Source organism: Calypte anna, chromosome 1 (genome assembly GCF_003957555.1).
Source record: "Calypte anna isolate BGI_N300 chromosome 1, bCalAnn1_v1.p, whole genome shotgun sequence".
Taxonomy (NCBI): Eukaryota; Metazoa; Chordata; class Aves; order Apodiformes; family Trochilidae; genus Calypte; species Calypte anna.
The window spans coordinates 130,195,416-130,221,330 of record NC_044244.1 but is presented as its reverse complement, the minus strand read 5'-3'; the positions used below and the strand labels follow the sequence as shown (position 1 = coordinate 130,221,330).

General features: G+C 39.3%; 1 protein-coding gene across 2 annotated transcripts in view; it reads right to left on the bottom strand.

Moving 5' to 3' along the window:
• Positions 1 to 25,915, bottom strand: part of DHRSX (dehydrogenase/reductase X-linked) — a 169,004-nt gene that overhangs the window by 14,275 nt on the left and 128,814 nt on the right. For both annotated transcript variants that reach the window (XM_030446439.1, XM_030446450.1), the window contains one exon: positions 13,389 to 13,596. In XM_030446439.1, coding sequence (XP_030302299.1) covers positions 13,389 to 13,596 — 208 coding nt within the window. The remainder of the gene's footprint in view (positions 1 to 13,388; positions 13,597 to 25,915) is intronic.

The window sequence follows — 25,915 nt, the reverse complement described above, 5'->3', positions numbered from 1 at the left end:
CAAAAAATAGCACATCACTGACAATTGGGATTTAAAGGAGAGTCATACAGTAGGAAAAAGAGGAAATTACATTAGTACCCAACAGCGAAAAATATATCCTACTTATTCAGCCCTGCCCTGAGACAGGAGAACATTTACAACTCCCCCATCAAAAAAACAAACAGCTAAACAATAGCAAAAAAAGCCCTTAAGACTTTTTCAATTTATCCTGAAACTTACGGCTATTGAAAATGTAAATTTGGGCTCTGCAATAAAATCAATATTCTAAAGATATATTTTTTTTCAGTTATTAATGAACAATGTATGGATCTTACACACTGGTGTAAAATAAGTGCTACTTATTTTTTTTATCTGAACTAGTGATGCATGAAAATTACTACAGAGCTAATCAATAGGTAATGACTGTATTTCAGAAGTAATGGTCTGTTCAGAGGGGAAAAAATGGCTGCAATTCACAAACAATCGTTGACACCGTGAAGCACATGGATCAATGCCCACAAGAGACCTGCACATTATTTAAAATTTCTTCAGCCATGTTTGCTTTTGTTCCTTTGTCCCAGTGTAATTTTTCTTGCCACTAGAGCAGCGAATATATTAAAGGTAAGTGTGAATCTAGAATAAAATGCAAAAAGTAGACTGCTGATGGATAAATTTAACAGCCAGCAGCAGTGCACCTATTACCGGAGCACATTGGACTCTTTCTTGCCTAAGACATTGTCAGTCACAGAACAATGAAGACTTCACCTCTCACAGGCTTGGTATAACCCTGCAGGATTTCATATTTTTAAAGTCTTCCCAGTTTCTTTTTCAGTGTGCAACCATTTACTTCTCAAAGTAACCAGAACTGTCCAGAGCTCAAGGTGATGTGCCTGAGCACTTGCTGAGGGCTCCCAGGGAGACACATTTATCACTGGTTCCTAAAGTGAACTCATGAGTCCTCACAAGCCTAAATTTCTAAATATAGCTTTGTCTTGTTTTTATCTCTATCTCAGTGTAAAGCAAAGGAAAAGAATGAACTAATCCAAGGTACAAATCTGAATTCCCCTCTATTAACACAAGGGAGAGAATAACCCATCATACATAAACACCCCAGGTGTACACGGCAGCAAAGAAGCTGATTACCTCTGGCTCTCACATTTTTCTTTTTGACTCACACATAGCTTGAGAGATGGCTGGGTTATAGCCTGAAATGATGTACCTTTACTTTAGGTTTAAACTGCAAGTCAGTCTGCTGATTTGGCCAGAACAAACGTCTGGTCTTTGCTTAGAAAACAAATAGACGACTTCACGCCCGCCATCAGACCACAGCTTCTTGAACATCTGACAGCATTTAGCAGCAGAATCTGATAGAAGGAGAGATTTTTGGAAGAATAAATACCTAGCTGTGACTATAAATTACCAGAATTAGGTGTCTTACTGCAGTTCTGAAGAATAAAACATCAGTAAATTTTAATCACTAAAATAATGAAAGGGAGAAGAGCAGTTTGATTCTTGAAAAATGAGGCAGATTCCTCTTCTAATCCAAATTAATAGTGTGAAGAATTTACAAATACCTGTAGATGGCCACAGCAGAAAAACCCCCAGACATAACCACAAAGAGAAATTTGAAGAGAAAATAGTACTTAAGTACACATTCTTGCAGAAAATGCTTCCTTGAGTAAAAATAGATGCCCAAGCCAAGTATACTCTTAAGATCCTTCTCTGGAAAAATGAACGCATTTCAAAAGAGCTCACTCAGGTGGTTTTGTTTTCTTTTCCCTTGTATTAGAAATTACCAAACAATACTGAAGATTTTCTCAGTATGCACTTCATTTGCAATAGCAGAGAGCTGCTCCTACACCTAGAGTTTGATTTTGAGTAGAAAAGGAAACAAAATCTAGTAAATCCTCTAGCCCGTGTTAACTGCTGCTTCATTAAATAAGCACAAACATAACTATTTTGAAACTATAAACTGGGAAGGAGTGTCAACAAATTGGACCTGAGAATAAAATCCAGAATGTATATATGTAATTTAAAAATCAACATAAAAATGTGTACTTATAGGATGAGGAGCAAGAAAGGAAGCTGCTATCCCAAAGCCTGGGTGCCTGAGCACAGTGCACTGCCAGCTCCCAGTTTTCCTATTTAATTTAGAGAAAAGGTTACTATCATCAATCATGCTCCACAGGTTGTCAGAAAAGCCAGCCCTCTGTATTTTATCATTAAGAAACCTGACTGAAGAGGTGTTTTAAATGCTTGCAATGCAAGCATTAGTTAGCATTAGGTTAGCTAGCTATTTGCCAGATGCAATGTAGTTCTGCCCTTCCTTTCAATTCAAAATTATATAAACTGGAGGAAAATTGCAGATATTCTCAACCGTAATCTACAGTGACAATAATAAACAGCAGATCAAATGAAAAGGACCTTTCAGTCTTCCAAAATAATCAGCACTTCATGTTTTGAAGCTATTTATCTATCTTTTCTAAAAATTCTTATGTATTGCAGGTGACTGAAACTAAGAGGGAAAGAAAAATATTGAGCAGTACTTCATAATATATGTGTAACTTGAAAAGCTATAGTAGGCTACATTTTTCTCTAGTATATGATTAAAAGGGAAATCTATACTTGAAGGTAAGTGATACATAGTTGAAAATTATCTAGTCTCCACAGATTTTAGGAAAGCCACTCTAAAACATGAAAAGGATGTCAGGCTACTGCTTTTTAGATGAATCTGTTTTTCTGTGATAAAGACACTAAATAACTGTAATAAGAAAATACTTGCAGAAGTCTGTTAATAAATACCTATTGTCAGAAAAAGTTTTACAGAAATACCTGTTGACAGTGAAAATTTAGAAAAACAAGAGAAGAAGTTATATGTACCTACTCAAAAAAATATCTTGCACCTACTACACATGAAAATAAGGGATTTTTTTATGTAAGAAAGCTGTTTACATTAAGAAATACCTACTGGTACAAATGACCCAACAATGCAGTATTCTTAACAGAAAAACAGTGCACTTTTTTACTAATTCCTTGAAGTTGCAGAGGCACGTGCATCTCAGTGACATGATTCATATACAGATATTTCCATCATAAATATAAAAAAACCCAAACCCTAGAGGCTGCTGACAGCAATACACGGTGAATGAGAGATTACTGAAATACATCTGAACTGAAGGCAGATTAAGAGACCTATATGTCAGTTCACCACACCATTTATTTCTTGACAGTTCAAATTTTGGGTATAAACACAAAATTACACAGGATCACAGAATGTTAGGGATTAGGATTTATTTTTAAATCTAGATACCTATTCATATCAGAGGGCAAAGCTTTAACTCAGTAACTTGAGGCATGGTCAAATCCCAGCTATAATACTGTATTCATGATCAATAGCTCCAACCAGGTCTCTTGTTTTGATATGGAAGACCCATCCAAGAAATAACAAGAACCTGGTTTTGTCCCCTCTAACATACCTCATCATACCACTTTAAATAAAAAGTCCACAGAAGCTATACTTAAAAAAAGAAAAAAAAAAAAAAGAAAATATTTTTTTCCAAATTTTAAAATGCGTGGTATCACTTCTCCATAAGAAAAATACAGCAAGTAGTGGTGGTGAGAAAATCAATACAGGCAAGAAGAACCCGCCACCACAGAACATAAGAATACTTTTCTTTCCTTCAGGCAAAATCCTGACCCAAACTCTCTCTTCTGGACAATTTAGGAATAGAAATCCTCCCCTGCTGGTCTACTCTTGACCCTGACAGTTGCAGCTCTTCAGCAGGGATGCAAACCTCCCCAAAGGCAGTCACCTCAAAGGTACTTTATGCAAACCACCTTCACAAAACAGACTTCAGTAACCCTGACCCAGATTAAAGATAGCTATGACACCTATCTCTACAGCTCCAGTTTCAATTTACTTTGGCAAATTTATTTTTTAATAGCACGAACAGATTTCTTGACCAGGAGAATAAAAGATCTAATTTTCATTGAAGGCTCTTCAGTCTGACCCTTAGCCCCACCATCACTTTTCTACTGTAAAAAAGAGCCAGCACTGTTGGAAAAACACTTCAATAAATCTCAGCAAACAACTGGAAGAACACTAGGATGGAGGGGAGGTCAAGAAGTGACACATCTTGACCGAACATTTTTTTCTAAAGAAGGATTTCCAAGGTACTCAAATACATTCAAAATCAAAATTAATGTTTGTTGGCAAATCTTAGCTTTTGGACCCTTATTTTGGATTCCTTTTTTTCTTCCTTTTAATCATAAGGGCAAAACAGATAAATCTGAGGGAAAAAGAAAAGAAAAAAAAAGAAAAAAAAGAAAAAAAAAGGATTCTAAATACCAAAGGAATTCAGAAGGAATGGGGGACCTCAGGGTCCTCTTGGGAGATCTCTCATCTCTTCATTTTATTCTGTGAAAGTCTTTCCCAGAGTCTAATTCCAACGATTACAAACAAGTTTTTCATTTTTTCTCCTTATTTCTATCTCACTTTCTCAAACTAAATACATTTCCAGCTTGCTTGCTTCAATTCATTCTTGTCTTGACAAAATTGTTTCCTCAGTCCTGTTCATTTTAAAGGCTATTCCTCGATATCATGATATAACTTGAGAATAAAAAGAAAACAAAATTTGTTGCCTAGAGCTTCTACAGAGACAGACTGAGATCAGCAGACAAAGGATGCATTGTTTTTATGGTAACAGTGACAGCACTGCTACTCTTCTTGAGTGGAGTGGTACCTCCTCACATCTATAAAGCCTAGAGACACTAATACTGAAAAAAAAAAAAAAAAAAAAAAAAGAAAAGCAATTCTTTCCAAGTAGGAGAGCACAGAACATATTGTACATCACATGTAGGAGAGCTGCTTCTGAGCACCGGAGGTCCTTTATAATCCCCTTGGCTTCTCTGGGTAAACCACTGTGTAGTGTCCTACCACTGTGTAGTGTCCTACAGATGACAAACCCAGTTACCCTAGCACAATAACATTTTGTATTTTATAATTTTTTTTAAAAAGCTGGAAATAGATGACTCATCAGCAAACTGCCTTTAAATCGGTGCTCTGACGAATGGATTGAAAATTCTTATAGAAGAAGTTATACAACCAAGGTGTTGGGTGATGGGTATATTTTGCAGTGAAAACAGTGGTTCATATGAAACAGGCTTTGCCCCATACAAGGGTGAAAAAACCCCACCACACCACCAAAATCAAAACTGAGCACTGAGTGTTTATAGACAGAATATTAACAGAACAATTTTATTTAATTAAAAAATGCTACGTAAAGCTCCCTGCTTCCTGCCTTCCAGATCTTACTCCTGAATGGATTTGAAGCAACATCAGCTGAATCTAGTATTATAAACATTTGAAGTACTTACTACCTCTAGAGACCTGCAGGCCCTCTAAAGCGATTATGGTTCAGTGTATCTGTGACAGCTTTAATCCACTTCCTCTGATAATAGGCATATAAAATAGGACACATGTGCTACAAGCCTAAACTAGGTGAGAAAAATAAAAGGCCAGACCCATATCAAGGAGAACTTCTAAGAAGCAGGATGAGATGTGTAAAATGTTTTACATAAGGAGAGTACTCCACAAAGAGGATGCAAAGTCAGGCCAGATAATCCTTCCTACAAGAATACACAGTAAAACTGAGCCTGGGTTCTTTCAGGTTTGGGTCTTTTTTACTTGTTTAGAAGGTTCTAATCAGCTTCACTCACACTGAAGCCACCAAAGAAGTACCAAAAACTTCCTGATGATGGAAGTCATAACTTGATATGCAAAGGAAAACAGGAACCTACCTTGTCATTACTGGTCATGATGTATGAGAGTGGTGGTAACTGAGGTTCCCTCTGAGAAATGACAAAGCTATATTCACAGCTTGGGCAGTCACGAAAATAACCTTTGTACTTGGACAATGTACAATCCTGACAAAACAAATCAGCATTTTGCCCCATACTGCCTCTTCTACGTTCTTTTCAGAGCAGATCCACTTGTCACAATACGCTTATAGCATGCAATTTTATTTCAACACCCTGAGCTCCAAAACCAACAGGACAGCTTTTCTCTCTCTGCATTTTTCATCATCTTTGGACAGTATGCGACAAGTGGCAGATGCTGTGGAAGACTATATTTTGCATCTGAAGAGCTTGGCAGGAAAAAAAAATACAAAAAGAATGAGACAGTCAACACCACTCTTCCTGAGACAGGCTCAGCCTCAGCCCACGGCTGCCAGCTGCAGGGATGCCAGGCAGCTGGGGACCCATTGCACGAGGCTGCTGGCAGCACAGCCCGGGGAATACCGGGATGCCAGGCACAGGGTAACAACTCCAGCCCCTGCCATTCATTTTAAAACTAACACATATAATAAATTATGTAGACTATTAATAAAATCAGTAAGTTAAACTTGTGAGATGGTGGCAGCTCACTCCAAGACTTTGATGAGAAATTAAGAGACATTGGGAGCAACTCTTATGTTTTTCAGATGCTGCCTTGGCCTAGAACCAGCAGCAGCACTTCCCTCCTGTTCCAGTGACAGAAAGTAGGTCAGTGTGATGGGGCCAAATAAATACCTCTGTAAATCCCTGATAAGTTGTCCAAGTTCATTCATGTTTTATTGCACATTGCTCAGGTTTCATCCAAATCCTCTTCCGCATGTGTTCTGTATTCCCTGCAGAGCACCTGCTCTGTGGTAATGTAAATCCTGTGGACACTTCCCCTGTCCACCACTGAGATAGCAACAGCCAGATATAGTCATTTGCTCTGAAGAGATTCACATCTAATTTAAAGAAAAGGTTTAAATATGTAATAACATATAGAAACCACAGACTCTGGACAGATTGTAATGACTTGTGTTTGTGCCATGTCTAGGATCAACTTCCTTGTAGAAAAATGGGGGCTAGAGCCATTGCACCAAATTCCCTTCTTGTGTTTACCTATTAAAACCACCAAATCCCATGTATTTAGCTGAGAACATAATAAGAACACAAAAAACCATATGAACCACATCCTGAAGTACCTCAGTACTCTCTCAAATACACACATGAATGTTTTGGGCTAGCAATCATAATTGTTATTACTAAAGCCAGAGATATTCAAGTGATTTTTTAATTGAAACTTTTCAAAATTCTGAATTTGGGTGCTGGATTATCCTGTTATTAAAAAAAACCCAACCATATTTGCTGTTTCCAGTTCTTCCTCAAATAGTGGGTGGTGCTTGCTTTCTGTGGTTCTCTCTAGTTATGCACATGATGCAATTACAAATACGTACAGGGAGTACACATAACTACCCATGTAAATACATGGCTATATCTACGTGATATATAGTGGGTTGTAAACATACTAGAAAAATAAAATTCATAAATAACTGTGATTTCCTCACCTGTGGCTGCCCATTAATACATTACCCATTTATACGGGAAATGGTCTGACACTCAAAACGCTTAAGAGTCATCATATGAAAAAACAGCTTGATTGCATATTACTTGTGGTCCAGATATGTGAACACACTTTTACAGTTCCTACTCTCTCCTGTGCACATACAAAATTAAGCTATCTTCATTTACTCATTAGTACCTCCAGTGCTATAAAAATAACACAGATTTAATATCCTCTACCTTAGGAAGGGATTCACCTAAACTAATTTTATACTTTTAGAGAGCAGTTATCTACAGCTGAGCTAGTCACCATTTACAGGGTTAAACTGGCACTTGTAGTACTTGATTCATCTGTACAACTGTATAAATTTATCTTGAGATAAGACAGATCCAGAAATAGAAGCAACTCCCTACCAACTGTAAGAAGATCACTGAATGGACAGCTCTGATGCAGGCATTCACATTGCAGACATTTGTGAACAAGAAGACCTGTCAGAGAGGGCTTCCAGGCACAGATGTCTTAGACCACTGCAAAACGGTATGTTTTCAGCTTCTTGGCAGAACCTGGCATTTTCTGTTAACCTTTAAAAGCTCAGGATAGCCATCAAAAATGCTGCTCACGGAAGAGTTTCCTTACTTCACATTGAAAGGTTTTACAGTCTCCTTGGATTACTGGTAAATTAAGGAGCTTCACATTCAGAGAGGGGAAAAAGACTGCCTGCAAATCTCCAAACACTCCAAAAATTATTTTTCTTGTGGTAAGTAGGGGCTCAAGGTTTTATCAGCATTATTTGTTACATTACAAGGTAATGCAGGACAAGTATTAAAGCAATAATGAAGGTCATCCCCAGAGAAATATTAATTGAGCTATAATGCACAACATCCCTGGAGTCAAACTGTTCAAGTATATATATATATATATACCTCAGCAGTTCCAAATAAGAGTTTTTAAACAAGAATTTCAAAATTTTGACTCCATCTGATGCAATCCAACACAATCCCACCCATTTTATGCTGTCCTATACAGCATCCTTACCCTTTGGTGTGCCATTCACCAAGACATGCAACACAAATCCTTCACTTTCTTGTCATCAAAACGCTCTCCAGCAACTCTCAAGATGTCTCTTATAATAAACATTTCAGCTGCTTAGCCCTGAGAAAACGCACATAAAGCAATGGTATCTTGGGACCTCAGGGGAACAACAGGTTAAGTGGGGACAGAAGTCCATGTGTGCACTGAGCATCTGACTCCTTTAGAGAGGTCTGAGCCTCATTAGGACAGACACAAAACACTCTATGCTCCAAAGTCTTCTAAATTAGCAGTTGGAATAAATAAAGCAGCCAAGCTGCATCGACCTGCCCCCTAACAAGCATATCCTAAATGCCTGCCCAAATCCAAGGAGTCACATACAAGAGATATACCCAGACCACCAGACTATGGTAGCTCAAAGATAGGTTGCTCATAATCCTTCTAAGGTGGTTCCCTTCATCTTTCCTCCTAGAACTGTTCTATGGCTGTATGAATAAGCAAATACTTATTAAATGGGGAAAGAAAATAAGCCCCATGGCTGTGAAGCTTAAATCCCTGTGCCATTGTGTACAAAAATGGGACCTGCTAAAAGATCAGAGGTACTGGCATAAAGTAGACTTTACTCAGATTTTGACCAGAATCTCACTTTTGATCTAACAGGCTTCTGTAAAAACCACCTGCAAATTACATGTTTCTGCAAGAAGCTTTCATTTTGTGAGAAAGTTCTAGACTAGCTTTGCATGAGGACCACACACACACATGGATGCAAGAGTCTGATGAATTGCTGTTTTCAGCTGTAGAATTTAATTATTCTCATTTTCTACAGCTGGTGTTATTGTGTGGTGATGTGTTTGTCTTCTCACACCTCGGGGAGGGAGGATGAAATGAATTTTCTACATTCACAGAGCCAAAGGGACAGTTTGAATAAGAAATGCTGCAATAAGACCTGCATGACTATGCCCTCTGGCATGAATGATGAATCCAGGCTCTTTGGATCTTGTTTGCTAGCAGCACGTACAAAGTGGAAGCATTTCTTTAAAAACGTTATAGGAAGATTACACTAAAGTAAAGGTTATTTTGACAGACAAAAGAAATTAACTAGTTTACATTGGTTGATTTTTAGCTTGTATTCCTGAAGCCTCCCCCATCACTTCTGCAGGCCAGCAGGGTCACTAATCCCACTCATTTTCAAGTTTGTCAGTCAATAATCACTTACATGGCACTATGTCTTTGGAGATGACAGCTGAGACAAGATCTGATGTGCAGTCTTGCTTCCAAAATGCCTTCCTAAATACCAATCTCAGGCAGCTGAAAGCACCAAATATTCTGTGTCTGATACTGATACATTCATCCAGCTTGTCATAAAGAAGGTTTGGGGGAAGCTTACAGAGCTGCTAAGCAGGAAATGTCTGTACATCAATGACATTATGAAGTCATATAAGGCAGAACAGTCCCTGCCATTGGACATTAATGAGAGTCAACTCTTTCTTGGCTCTAAAGCATTTTAAATATATCACAAGCAGAGGCCATCTGGCTTAAGAATGGATATTCAGTATGGGTAGCAGAAGCAGAAATACTTGGGAGGGAAATGGTACCTTCTCAGCTTCCAGCTTGGACAGTACTCTTTACTAAAACTTGTGTAGTGTACAGCTGACTAAATTGCAATTTGATGCCTGAGCAATGTCTTTTTATGCTATTATTGTCTTACTAATTAGCTACTGTTTACCAGGTTGGACTTTATGTCTTCAAAAAGAAGATCACTTTATATTAAAACCTCCTAAGGGATAACATATTTCAACACACTCTGCAGAGAACTATGACAGCTCGTCAGCTTTTATTTACTGGGAAGTCATAAGGGTAGAAATCAATTTATTTGTTTGAGGAATAAAGATAACTTCTCTCAGGTGTGACAGGTGCAAACCCTGTTTATTAAAAAATGCAGAGAAAACACTTGCAAAAAGAAAATTTAAAGAACATTCCCAGCAGAAAATAACATTCCTGCGAAAGAACCAAGCTGAGAAAGAATGAAACCATCATTTTCATTGAGGGCAGGCATTAATTTTATAATTTTTATGATTGTCACCAGGTACTTTAGCTTGGCCTATCTTATTTCTACAGAGGTGCCTCTCACTGCAGCTTGTTGGGGAAAAAGAAACACCAAACCAAAACAAAAAAACAAAATACCCAAAAGAAACAAAAAAACAACCCTGGTGTAGCCGAGATTTTTACTGACCTATGTATGAAGCCCAGAACACGATGTTGTGCAGTTCTGAGAAGCTCAGGCTGTTCATACTTGAGTAAACTATATTTATGTACCATGACCTATTTAGGAGACTGCAGGTTTATTTGTTTAAGCACCTAAATATCTTGAGGCAACTCTGAGGCGGATGTTGAGCCGACAGCTTTGTCTGCCACACGGAGCTACCTCACATCTGAGCAGCCCAGCAAGAGTCAGGGCCTGGCTGTAACCCCCAGGAGGTATTTGACTTGAATGCAACTGGGACCAGGACCAGAGGAAATGCATTTAAAGGTAGCGAGGCTCTGCCACAATATTTTGGAATTAAATCAAACAACATGTTGACTCTCTCCTGAGGGAATGTGATGTGATAAATCCGTGATGCATTTCCTCACCGGAGCTATCTGGGCCGCGTCGGCTCTCACGAGCGCCAGATTGCAGTGGGTGAAGCAATTTCCTGCACGCATTTAGAAACCCCTTCGGAATACTTCAGGGTGATAAAAGTTAGTTGAGCTGATATGATTAGAGAGCTATCACCTCATTTTCACTGTATTACTGTCAGAATTCTAGAAGGAAGATTCATATGTGTGCACCTGGGAACAAATTCCAAGGAAGAAGAAATCCATAATGCCACCAGTCAGCTGATACTATCAGACAGCTGAATTTTCTTGTACTTGCCTTTTCACTTTTCTCAGGGGAAATCTATCCCGGACCAACACAAGACCCACCCAGGCCCAAATGCTAGATACTATGGCACTCAGTCCAGTGCTAATGAATCATCTTTCAGTGCTACTGAAATGGCTTTCAACATGAACACGACATGAGCTAAATACTGTGTTGTGATGCAGTTCTGCTGGAGCTGAGCAGGGCGTACTTATGTGATGAAGTGCTCCAGAATGTGAGAAATGAAGGTAAAGTCAATCCTGAATACATAAACATATCTTAAGCACTAAGCAAGAAGTACAGAGTAGAAGTCAGAGATGTAACTCAGAAGCCTAAGGGAGGATGGGAAGAGTGGTGGCAAGATTTTTTCTCTCCTTTGGCCAATAAGAAAAACACATTGAGTGTTACATAAAAATGTGAAATTTCAACCTCAGTAACTGAAACAGTTACGCAAACCTGAAGTAACACAGACCAAAAAGCTTTTGCTGATCAGGCAGCACACACACACTGCATTTCCATACAAGTTAGGATATCAGTCTGTCACCTGTGGCAAGGCAGGATGCCTTTAGAGTGGCACCTCATCCAGAGAATGGGAAGTGATCAGGAACTATCAGTGACATCATTATTAGAGCTCAAGTATGAGACTCCCTCTTGTAATAAATCCAAATTCATTTCATGTGTGTTCAGCAACAACCCATTCAGCATCTAAACACAATCAGTCTCATATAAAAATATCTCCCTGAGGAGACAGAAAAAACTGAATGGGGTTGAGTTCTATGAACAAGAGACTCAGTTTCCACTCAGACAAGGAAATTTTGTAAGAATTTTGTGGGACTAAAGGAAATGCTGAGCACAACCTAAACATCTACATGAAACTGTTGTTAGCAAGGTGAAATAAGTCCAATGAAAAAAACACTACCACTCAAGACATATTTAAAAAGGCAATCACAAGAGGCAAAACAAGTTTAATATATACTGGTCTGGCAAAGCTGCATCCTGCTCCTTTAGGAATGCATTGCATATTATGAGCATTCCTATTACAATTTTATTGCAATATTCAAGGTGTACTCAGAAGATACTAGTAATTTTTTTTAAATACAGGTTTATTTGCTTGCATCTTATTTTACAGCCACTCTTCCAGCCTCCAGTTTCACTTCTAAAATTAAAGCTAGTGATATTTCCATATCAAAGTTTAAAATTAATTTGCTTTGTGGGACATGCCCCTTGATCTAAAATACTTCATTTTAATTAGGACATTTAATTTTCCCTAATGGAATCAGGTTCCATTCGCTTAATCCAAAACTACTTTCTGGAAGAGTTTCAAGCAGTACATTTCCTTAGCACAAGTCCTACTTAGGCTTGTCTGCATGTGGAGATTGCACCTATGCAGCTAAATTGATTTCAGATTGCTCTACTTACACCATTACAAAGTGTTACTGAAGTTAACTGTTACTGGATCTGCCTCACTTCTGGATTGGTTTATCAAAGAGCTTTAAATTTCCTAATGCAGGCCAGGAGCAGATAATAGAAAACCAGGTACTGTTACAAGCATGTTTTAAGGTGAAAATGCCTAATGAAAATTGTCCCCTTTCCCAGAGCAGGAGTGTCTGGACTTTCACAGCCCTGAGTATGGCCACTTCCCACCACCATTTTTGCACAGCTACCTTCTTCCTTTTGCAATTTTTCTCTATAATCTGTTGCGTGCACATAAACAGTGCCAGATCATATCTGCTTATCATTAAGAGGGTGTAAAAGACATTTTAAAGGACCACTGCATCTTCTGGCTCCATGTTAGGATGATGTTCTGTTCCCATACACTCAAAAAGTGCACACACAGATAGATGGGGGCAGAGAGGATTCTGGGCACAGCCAGTGAAAGGTACTGCCTTCCCTTATGTGAAAAGTTGCTCGCCTCATATTAAATCAGTGTTTATTCTGGGGAAGGTCTGCCTACCAATTTTGTACATCTCATCAGAACAGAGAAAAGAAACAAATAGCATAAATTATGATAAACTCTGAAACACCTTCAGCTTCATGGTGACTACAGCTCTCACAGTGTAGGGGCATGGTAACAAAAGGATCCAAAAAAACCCCCAAACTGCTTACCTTGAAAACTAGCCAGGCTGTCATCCATTTGACCGCTTTCACAACCCAAAACACATGCTTGTAGAGGTCAGTATTCACTACACCTGGGTCTACTACATTAGCAGTCACATGGCTTCCATTTGCAGTCAGAAGGTGCTGTAGTCGATAGGTAAATAACACAAGGGCAAGTTTGCTTTGGGCATAGGCTCCATGGGGCGAATACGAACATCTGTACACAAGAGAGAAAAGAGACACAGAGATGCACATGAAAATAATCAGAAGGAAAACAGAACTGCCCAAACTTCAAATGTAATGCATTTTGCAATATCCACCAAACAAATGGTTATACAATGAGGAGTCAGAAGAAACAACTTATCACTGGCAGGCATGTGGTTTGCTGGGGTTCTGGTGATTATTCCAGCAGACACCAAGTCTGATTTCATAGAATCATAGAATCATAGAATCCTAGGGGTTAGAAGGGACCTCGAAAGATCATCTAGTCCAACCCCCCCTGCCAGAGCAGGGCCACCTAGAGTACATCGTGCAGGAACGTGTCCAAGCGGGTTTTGAATGTCTCCAGTGAAGGAGACTCCACAACCTCCCTGGGCAGCCTGTTCCAGGGCTCTGTCACCCTTTCTCAGCTTCAATCCCTGTACAATACATCTCATGAAGCTTGAAGTTGTGCCCTGGACACAGTATTTCTGCACCAAAATGCATCTGCAGGATGTGTATTTCCTTTCCTGCATTTTACCTGATTATAATGTGGAAACAAAATATACAAGGATGAAGCCTTTATCTGGAACAAACACAAAGTAAATTCCACCAAGTACAATCTAAACACAGAGATTTCTTTCACAAGCATCAAGAATGCATTTGAAAGAATGTCAAACAGATGCCCCAAGAAAATTACTTCTCTTGTCTCTTTTCTCATCCCAAATCCTTATTATGGCAGGGAAAAAAAATAAAATTACACAGAATCCGGTAGAATCTCTGTGTCAAACTATTTAAATGAGGAATGTTGAGGCACCATTCTCCAGGATAACGTCACATAGAGGCCTTCAGATTACTCTCCTCTTCCTCACTGTCCTCTGCCCACACACACATACCCTGTTCCCACCCAATAAATCTGTGCCTGATAATACTACTCCTGGTTATTACTATTTGTTTTACAGCAGGACCTACTAGTTTCTGAAGAAGGCTCCTGTGTTGAGAACAGTGGAGATGAGTAAGGCAATCATTGCACCTGTGACACACCAGATTACACCCAGCTAAAGAGATGGATAAAAATATGGGGCAAGGAGAGTGGCTGCAAGTGTAACAACCACACTTATGGCATATACAGTCTTTAGAGTGAAGACAGATGGCTGGGTCTGTGCCAAACAGGAGGTGCGATGAAGGAACCCTAATAATGGGGGTAAAGGCAAAACATTACCTAGTGCACCTCTCTCATCTGTATGCTGAATCTGCCTTTCTTTCAAGTCAAACTGTCTAGGAACTGCTGATTAGTTGGGTTTGAGTTTGTGTAGGCAGCAGTGTTTTTTATTTATTTTTTTTTAAATAAGCAGGCTACTTCGAGGTAAATTAGCAGGTATGTCACTTAAAATGCTCCTCCTGAGTGGGGCTTCAGCATCACTTCTACAAATTCCTATGCCATGACAATTTACTCTTGTAATTACTACAGCCTCTCATCTAATCTTTTTTGTGTGTGATTGTGTGTGTGTGTGTGCTTGGCAGAACCAAAGGTAATCCCTGGAATTACAGACAACTCACAGGAAAACCAGGTGGGAGCCTAAAGCAATGGGCTGCTGGGGGCAGCAGAAAAGAACAACTTTGTTCTCCATGCCCTTTGCCTCTGCCAGTGCATCAGGATGCACTGCTTGCTGCTGCTGCTGCTGCTGCTGAGCCAGGGAAACAGCTAATGCTGTGGGGGGGAGATAGAGGGGTATCTAGGAGTAGATCACTCTTAGCCAGCTCTCTCCTTCCCCCTAGTTGCTGTCCTGCTTCTGTGACAGACGCAGCTACAGATCCACCCTCTACACCCTCACCCTCAGTGCAGCAAACACCCAGGCTGGGGATGTTCCTGCTCTGGTGAAAAGCCTGCCTTCAGTTTGCTGTGGTTGCTATGTGCAAGGTTTTTATTTTGAATCAATAGCAAATATGTCTCAGGGTTCTTTTTGTTATCCCATTCTGGTTGAATACCTCTACTTATAAAATCCTGTAAACTTCACCACAGAAAGCCCTGGGTGCTAGCAAACAGGCTGACTCTCTGCAGAGGTGTAAGGCTACTGAAACAATTTAAATTGCTTGCTATCTGGATGTACTCAGACACTTGGAGACACAATGGTAAATCATAAAGTTCAGCTAAAAGAAGTAAAAGACAAGAACTCGAAATCTCCAGTGTATCTCTGGTATTTTTCTCTTCTCTTTTTCCATTCTTGTTCAAGCAAATCATAACAAACAGGCCACAAAAGCATTCTAGAAATCGTGAGAGAATAAAAAAGGGCAGCTGATTATAAACAGCACTCATACCAACCAATGGCCTGAGCTGTACCGTGCTGGGGAACACAGCTCCATCATCATAAAGGTATCACCTGTGCCTCAGGGTTAAATGGGCTATTTTAAGAGTAAAGAACAACCACTGCATGAATATAAAAGCAACTGGGCATTAGCCAGGAAATTGCAGTTACATTTTAAATTCGGTAACGTTCATGCTCTGATCTGAGACACTCAAAATGTCACCTTATGCTTCATGCATATTTCAGCCCTTTTAACTTGAAGGACTAGATCCTCAGCCACTACAAGCTTCCCTTGCACAGCTGTGAGGGACAGAGCTCATGCCACCCATGGGAAGAAACACTTCATCCCAATCTGCCTCTGGCAGCCAACCCTGGCATTTCTCCATCCATGCCACCATTCCCTCACTATTAGAGAACACAAGCTGAGGCACGGGACAAGCTTTCCAAGTTGACTTAGGGTGATCTCGTCTGGCAAGTGGTTTGCAGGGTAGCAGGGCTGAGGACTACTCTGACTCGTTCTGCCTGGGTCTAGTCTGGCCTTCTGTAACCTTGAGATGCCAGGCAGGAGGATGGTGAACACTTCCCATTCCCACATTGTGTGTGAGTGATGTTTTGACTTACCTTGTGGCAATGAAGCATGAACTACAAGGGCCAGATCCTCAAAAGCCTTGTACTTTGCATAGGTATCTATGTCAGAAAAACATGAGTGCTGAGAAGTTATAAAAAGCTGTCCAATCAGCAAGGAAGCCTTTTATATCACAGTACGGAGATGCAAATGATTTGCAAGGCAGCAGGGAATCAGAGTTCAGTAACATACTATAGATATGAAGGAAATAAAATTGGATACAAGCAGCAGACACTTCTGGCAGAACTCCTGCAATGATTACCTGCTCTTTTCCCATTTTCTCTGTGCATGCTTTTTGCTTTCCAGGAATCTGACATCAATGAAGTGCACAAGACAGGGGAATAACCTGTGACACAGAACTGACAAGGATTTTGGATGAACAACTATTTTGTTTGTCATGTTGTTTAAATGCCACATTGGAAAAAAAATCAGTACTGGTTACCTGATTTCATTACATCAGTCTTGACTATATGTATCAGAAAAAGAGGAGCATTTAAGCTCCTATTTCTGTATCATGCATGTACACATAGAATGACAGACTGATTTGGGTTGGAAGGGGCCTTAAAGATCATCCAGTTCCAACCACCCTGCCACATGCAGGGACACCTCCCAGTACACCAGGTTGCTCAAGGCCCCATCCAACCTGGCCTCGAACACTGCCAAGGAGGGGGCAGCCACAGATTCCCTGGGCAACTTGTCTCACCACTGTCATAATGAAAAATTTCTTCCTTATGTCCAATCTGCATCTACCTTTTTCCAGTTTAAAGCAAATAAAGAGAAGTATTACTCTTACACATGGAATTATCTGGCTTTAAAGTTTATGCACTTAGATCTAGTCTCTCTTGGTGCTCTATGCTTTCTCTGTATGTACATTTTCTACACTGAATGAATCTGTAATTGTATACTAAATAAAATAGTAATTTTGCCATTATACATTTCCACATTACTTTCAATTCCTGAAGACTCTAAAAGCTTTCTGAAATGAAAGTGCACTCAAGAGGCCAACCAGCTCAAAGCAGAATACAATTTATCAACAAACTGTGTTGGCATACCAGTGCACAGGAGGTGCCTGCGATGTCTGGACCCCTGAGGACACAGTATTGATGTTTTGCAGCAAGGCAGAGAAACTCTGCCTAGGTGGACAGCCAGGCAAAAGACTGGTAGCTCCCAATAGTACATATGCACGCTGATAGAGAGGTAGGGGGTATGGGTGTTTGACTTTTCATGGTTATTCCTAATAAATACTGCCCACTAAATTGAAACTATGTCAGAAAGTACCTAAAGTGGTATGGCAGGCCTGTGAATGGGTCATAAGCTAAGGAAAATGGAGCAAGGTCTTACTGGGAAGAAGTCCAGTGGGAAAGATTGCTGTACTAGGCAACAGCAGCTTACAGAGAACGATGCTTGCCTACCCACTCATTTAAGTGGGGGTCTCTGTGGACCACCCCTTCCAGCCACAGAAAACGGGATGCCCAAGGAGATGCCCTGTAGACCAATTTGGCAAGTAGTTGTTGATAAAATAAGGCAACACTCACCTCACTAAATGGGAACTACAGGAGGAGTTAAGGCAGACAGGATTTAATTAGCTGCTTTGAAATCTGGCCAAAAGAGCAGCAATATACAAGAACTTCTTCCTTTTAAAACAATGTTTTATTGATTCTGTACTGAAACATAAAAGATAAGGACAAGGCAGGCTATGCACTTTCAGTTCAATTAATTTAGCAGAGATTCTTATTTTTGGCTTATGATTTTTTGCAAGATGGGCTTAATAAGCTTAAATTGCAATTACAAAAATCAGGAAGGAGAAAGCTCATTTTACTACTCATATCCATGGTGATATCCCCAGCAGCAGTCTCCCTAGTATGGTGGGGCAATGTATTTCTAAAAAGTAATGAGAGGCCAAATTTCAAACCAGAGTCTGCAGTGGCTAATTAGTTGTTTAAATATGGACTCAGCTACTATCCAAGTTTGAAAACAGGATCCATGTTTAGCACCTCCCTTGGCAGTCAGTCTTACTCTTTTTTTTCTACCTGGCTTTTTTCTTTTTTTTTTCTTTCCTACCCTTTCCCTTTTCCACTACTTACTTGAAGACTCACAGGAGCTATGACCACACCTGTGACACACAGAGGTACATTTAACCCAGCCATTGCCTGGAAGTACTGTTTTCCTGATGAGGACCTCTTCACACCACAGTTGTCTTGTGCATGTCATCCTCCCCTCACCCATCACCACACTCCTCAATTTCCAGTGTGTTAATTTGCCTGGAGGGCAGAAGGCACCAAAATCCAAAGGCAGAACAACCCCATTGCTGTGTGCTCCATTAAAAGACAAGTGATGCAAAACGTGGGTGACATGCTGGGATTTTTAATGAAAGGACACACAGAATTTTAATATCTGCCTTAGGATGATTCAGTGATTTAAGCAAAACACAGAGTTGCTGTATTAAAATGACTAGAGTTTCCTAATGATTTATGAATTAATCTTGCAATACATCATCACCACTGCTTAGTCAAGAATATAAAAGACTATTATTAAACACTCATGAAGTTTTCACAGTCTTAAATTTTCTTTCCCCGGGGGATGCAGTCTGGATTTTTTAGGATTTTTGACAGATCTTGCAGTTTATTTTGAACCAGCTACAGAAATATATTGCAGGACATAGGTATATTCTTTCTGCTTATCATAAAGAGTTTCTTTCTCTCTTTCTGTGATAAACTAGAGCCTGAGTCTTAAATATTGCCTTTTAGATTTGAGTAGACTTCCTGGCAGTATATTTATCCCATGAACACATTTAATGAGTCTCATCAATTGTGATTTTTCTCCAACAAAAGAAAAAGAAAAAAAAAAAGAAGGGGGAGGGGAGAAATACAGAGATGGAGAAAAGAAAGAGCTGGAGAAATTGGAATACAGGTATGCTAATACTGAAGATTGCTATTTGAAAGGAACATGCACATACCTTAGTAATCAGTAAAACAAAACTACAATCTAAAGTGTTATTGTACCTTCTCCAGATTTTGTTAGTTTTGTACAGTAGCTTCCTTTTTACCAGCTACTACTGTAGGCTACTGCAGAGTCATGCAGTCCATTCAAAAGCCTGGAAACTTTGGTTGTTCACTGAATAGCTACACTTCCTCACATACATTTCCTTCATGTATTCGATATTTAGCCTTAAAAAAATATAAATATATACATATAACAGTCGAGGTGGCCCTAGAATGCTTCATGTTTGAACATGAATATGCTGGTAGCTGTAATTTGAGTGAACAAAGACTCAAGCATTAGGAACATCTCAAGGGCCCTCATGACCCTGTGGTGATCATGTCAGAAAGGAAGGCTACAAGACTGATATATGAAATTAGTGATTCTATAGAGGCTGATAAGCAAACCCTTCAAATCCCAGTTGGTTTCATGGTAGTTGAAACCAACCAGAGACAACCAGAGCAACCAGAGACAAGCAACCAGAGACAGGAGGCACTGTCAGAGCAGCCCACCTCGTCCTTTGGTTCCAATCCACTCAGAAAGATCCACCACACCTAGAGCTTTGTCCTCTCCCTTCAGTGAGCCCCTCAGTGCCATATGCTGCCCACACACAGCTCTGGCCAAAACAGGCTCCTTCTGAAATCTTTCAATCGTGATAAAATAGCATTTTTCTTCTTATAGGATGAGCAGAAGGGTACACATTCAGAGCCGGGAGATTCTCTCTAAAATATTGGTGCTAGTCTCACTAGGAGCAGCTTATTTCTCTGCAAGTCAGTGGTTCCTGTCTTGTGCTTAAATCACAGCAGGAAACACAAGTTGGAAGCTCGGTTGTGGAGTTTTTTAAAAGCCATGCTTCCTAACTTCCAGCACATCACTGTATAAATACATAGCATTCAGTGACTTTCACCTTGTATTGCTTGTAGAAAATCCAGAGGGAACAAAATTAAGTTACTGTTTTTGGAGGACTACATTTAGTGAAGGAACCTGGACTATATTTCAAAAACATTTATGAAAGGCAAAACAAGCAGGGTCTTGCCAGCCTGGAATTACTGTCATCCAGATAGAATCAGTGCATCATTGTTCACTTGGCTTGGCATGAGTCAGGATGTCAAGAGCCCTCCTGCTCCACTGATTTCCTTGCTCTGCACACCTCCATCACTTGGTGGCTCAGCACAGCTCTCAAATGTATGAAACACAGACTCAAAGGCTGGCCTTCTCAAAGTCTCACCAGAATTAGTTTCTTAAAAAAAAAAAAAAAAAGAAAAAAAAAAAAGAAAAAGAAAAAGAAAAAAAAGTCTAAGTTTTCTGGTTTTGTACATCCAGTGTTAATTTCAAATGGGGTTTTTTGTTTTTTGGTTGATTGGTTGGGTTTGGGTAGGTTTTTTTGTTTGTTTTGGGTTTGGGGTTTTTTTGTTATTTTTAAATACCGATTTCAGGTTCAAGTTGTAATTACTGTAATATCATTCCTGCAGAAAATATCTCTCTTTATAAAGAATGATATAAATTGCCTCTTCTGAAACATAATTTTTCTACAGTTGTTTCACATGATGCAGTGTTAAGTATTTGCTAAAATTTGAAGTGGTATTTAAGCATAACAGGATCCCTTCATTAAATTAAAAATCTCCATCAAATGAAAGAATGTGTAAATAAAGTGAAGCAAATAAAGTTTTGCATTGCTGCAGGAAATCCAGGCTCAAACACCCACATTCTGTGTCCCTATGACCCCTTTACATCCCCTTTGATGGAGAAACATCATGGCTACATATCTTTTTGTACTATCTCTTGGATAATATGGATCTTAGTTTATTGAAGATTGTCACATATATTTTAAGATTATCTCTTGGGTTATAACAAGAGTTCTGACACAACCTCCACCCACTTGTGGAAAGCTTCCTAACTTTCCTGCAATCAAGCTTTTAGGTTGAAGGAAGCAAAAGGTCTCCTTACAGTTTCTTCCCTTTCACCAGAATGCATATATAGCCATAAAATGGTCCAGTAATAACCTGAACAATCCCAAATTTTCTTCCTGGTTTGATAAAACTATGTTAAAACTAGTGTAAACTTTTGCAGAGCAGCAGCAGATTCTGGGCTTTTCTTTCTAGGGCTGAAAGGGAATTTTAGGGTCTGCTTATGCAGGGCTGCCATCACAGACCCAGAAGAGTGCACCACATGTGGTTATCAGATTTCCAGCAGACTACATGAAATTTATTGGTCTATATGTGAAAGCAACGTATGTTTTCATTTTGTGGTGGGCTGAACACACTGCATTGCCTTGAAGCTGAGGAGGTGCTGAATGTGTTCTGCAAATGCAAATACTCAGCATGCTGAAGGACTGTTGTCTTACAAGGGGAAAGTGTGCACACAGACTGCAAAACCCTTTTCCTTCCAAGAGGTCTATAAATACTGAGCAAAAACTCCTGTGCCATCACCCTCTGTCCACAGAAGCCGCACAAAGTTATCAAGTCTGGCACTATGAAAAAAATTTGAAAAATGGGTTTTCTTTGTTTAAAAAAATCTCACAACTTCTGCTTTTTGAAAGTTTTCTGATGTATTGAGGATATGAGCATCACAACTTCAAACTGAGAGACAAACTGGCTAACTCCCTGCTCATGAATATAGGACAAGGAACAAGCTTGCAAACAGAGCTCTTTGTAAAAAACATCCATGAGAAGTTTTGTACTCTGTTGGAAGACTTTTCTAGGCAAGAGAAGAAATACAGCTGATGTTCCAAAAGGTGTAGGAGAAATTAAGATGTGGAAGTTTTCTGCACCCATGAAATGACTGAGAGCTCAGACACATCAGAACAGGCTTTTGTCCTGTGAGACTGTATCACCAGTGCTACTTTTCCACCATCAGAAAAGGTGCAGGATTTAAAAGAGTGCATGAAAGGGGTCTGTGAAGTGAGGGGATGTATTACTTATGAACATAAACAAGCTTACTTGAGCAAAAAAACGTAAAAAAAAAGCAAGAAGCAAGTACAATGTCCCAAAGTGGATGGTAGCCAAGATTACAAAGGAGTTGTTTCAAAGTCCCATAAGGGACAGTGAGAGTGACTTCCTCTACCATTTATCCTTAGAGCTGGTTTTTAGTTTTATTTTATAAATTTCCCACTACTGTGTCACCCCCTTGGAACACTAAAAGCAGAGATCTATAATGGAAAATTTTTCTAAGCCTTTCCTAAGAAGCAGCATGGCCTGTCTAGGGGCCAGAGTGCCAGTCATCTCTTCTACTCACAAACATGAGGAGCAAGTGAGGTCAGGCAGGTTTGGCTTCCCAGAAAACAATTAAAAGTTTCATGTCCAAAACCTGAAAAACCAACACCCATAGAGCTGCCATCCCCCAGCCCTCATCAAAAAAGGAGTTAAAAGATACTGCTGCTTTGGCACAAATCTGATTTTTGGCAGGAACTCAGATACAGAATGCACCATGGCCCTCCCCCTTTGAGCTGAAAAACAAAAGATTTCATGCAAAACTCATAATATTTTAATTTGCACATTGTTTTCAGTGCTGTATTATAGCTAGAAACACTGTTAAAGCTCTTGAGCTTCTCAAAAAGCTACTGTGAGACACAGTGCCCTTTGGTCTCTGTCCTTGGGAGGCTGAGATGGTGCTGTGTACAGCCACCTCCTGTGATAAGAAATTTAAGGCAAACAAAGCACCTGACACATAATGAGATCAAAAGAAATGTAGCAATGAAGCTACAAGTATGTAAGGCATTCTGGCAGTATTAAAACTTCTGGAGGGGATAAAATATTTTATTTATACAGAGGCTTATTTTATTTAGGAAGTGTATTTTTTATAAACCCCACTTTTTTTGTAGGATATTTGAGTTGATCAAAAAACTGATTTTACTTAACAGGCTTAACAATTCAAACACCTGGTCTTCTTTTGCACAGATGTTCTCCTTCACTGAAAGAAGAGGTTTAAGACAGGGGGCAGAGAAAGGTTAAGAGTTATCATTGCTGAGGCAGAACTCTGCCTCCCCCCACTACAGCTTGTAATCCTTAATGCAGGTGGCAAGATCAGGGATGTACAGTTGTGAAGAACCAGGGGCAACAGCAGGGCTGAACCCAGAGAGGATTTTTGGAAGGCAAGCTGATGGTTTTGAACGTTTCCCTAAACACATTATCTTAGGGATTTACAGGCATTTGTGCCAGCTTTTCCCAGCTAAACTAGGCAGCTCAGAGGAAAACTGCTGGAAAGGTGCTTGGAGTATGCTGGTAGTTAAAGTGATTGAAAGGAGCACTGAAATCATTTGAATCATCACCCAGGACCTGAAGTTTATGCTTCTAAGGTCCCCTCAGCCCTAACAACTCTTTTTTGTTCACAGGGAGATGTTAAACTAACCTTCCCCTCTTAAGGGTGACAAGCTATCTCCACTCCCTGTTCTCTACAAGTCTCTTTTGCTTCTCAGTCATACAAGCACAGCACATTAACTTTCAAATCACTATTTTGCCTTTTTGGAAAAGAGCACATCTGTGAGACTCACTGTCCTGACTCTCAGAGACCCACAGAGAGCTGACTTCACCCACCCAACCCACTGTGTAAGGAGAGGCTGAGCAGCAGGAGCACCCATACATCACATAACCTCCCAACGTGTTGCAATTCTGAACCTGGGAAGAAACACTGTGTTCTATGAAATCATTAACTATTATTAATAATCCTTTGCTAAGAACATTAATCCCTTTTAGACAAGGAGGAATTTAACATTGTGACACACAAAGTAGCTACATTTAATTTCCCTGAATATATTAAAGTCTGGTGTTACCTTTGTGAGAGTAGCGTTACACTGTGTTATTGTTTTTCAGAAACCAATGAACCCTAAAAGTATTTTAATTAGACACAGCAAAAATGAACTGATAAATCTAAAATAAAAACTTTCCAAGCTGGCATCCTGATTTAAACATTGTTGGTTTCAGGAATGTCTGGGAATCACCTGTGGTAAGCTACAGGGATAAAACACATGCTAAGAATGAAGTAAAACTCTGTCTTTTGTACTGATTAATTATTCTGCTCATACAATAGTCCATTTATTAAAAAAAAAAAAATACAGAATTTGAGGTCTGCACCTTCACTAGCGCACTTATTTTCTTGGCCAGCAAGTCGATTTTTGCAGTTAATTCTAACTGCTGCAAAAGCAAGGAATCATTTGGCAAACTAGCAAATCTTTTTTTATTTACGTAGAAGTGATTTCACAAAGAAGAACTGAAGGACTGAAGGATTTCTGTAGATGCATTAAGCTTTTAAATACTTATCATCTAACTGTAGACAGGGAAACTTGGTAACCTGTGTCAGGAAGATGTTTAACTGAGGACAGCAGTGTCTGCAGTTGGTATTTGGTCTTGCTAAGGGAACATGATTCATCTCACAAACAGAAGCAGATTATGGAATAGTGAGAAAGCTGTTCAAACAAAAATACATTCCTGGAGTAAAAGAAAATCTACAATAAGATGTATCTAATTGTCTAGAACAATCTGTTGCTATCACAATTTCTGCAGTTTTCACAGCATTTTACTAAGCAGCAGTCCAGTGATATAGCTCTTTACACATAAATGTGAAAGACTTCTGTACTGATTTAATGGATTAATAAATAGAAGGGTAATATTTAAAACACCTCCTACTTCTTGTTACACATTTTCTTCCATTATTTAAAAATTTGGAAATAAAGCAATACTACTACACTGCATCAGCTTCCTGCTTGCTTTTTTTAAAATTGACAATATTGTATATCCCATATGTTCTTATAGTCAGAGACAATTAAAGCATTACAAGTGATAGATCAGTTGTGAAAAGGCACTGAAGGAGCCAACTGAGAGTTTGGGGAAATTAATAATAATAATAATAATGCTAACGCTAATGCTAATAATAAAAATATCTTTAGAAAAAATGTTGACCTATCAAACCATTCTTAGGGAAAAAAAGACATTTTAAACAAAAGTCCATCTTAAAAATAAGCAAAATTTAAACTGATGGAGATTCCTAACTTAAACAGAATGAATTAAAAATCAAAATTTTTGGGGTGTCAGTTTGATCAACATTATGCTTCAATTTACAACTAAGAAAGAAAATATTCTGAAATCACTGAAATCAATGGGTTTGTTCTGAAAAATGAATATTTATTTTCCAAATATAGCTTGGCATTTTAACTTTTCCTTGATATTCATAGACAATATTTTCAAAATGTCAGCAGTGCTAGTGGGACAAAACTCTCAGCCTTCAGCCCAAACTTAATACAACTTCGTTTACCAACAACCACCATACACATGGAAGAAGTGAAGGACATCACAACAGAAGGACAGGAGGTCTCCAGGGACAGTGCTAGACATATTTGCCCAGCAGTGTGAGATGCCTCCGATTACAGCCCTTAGGAACCTCCTATCAAAGAGATGAACTGGAGCTGCCTTCTCTCCCCAGCACCCTTCTAGATC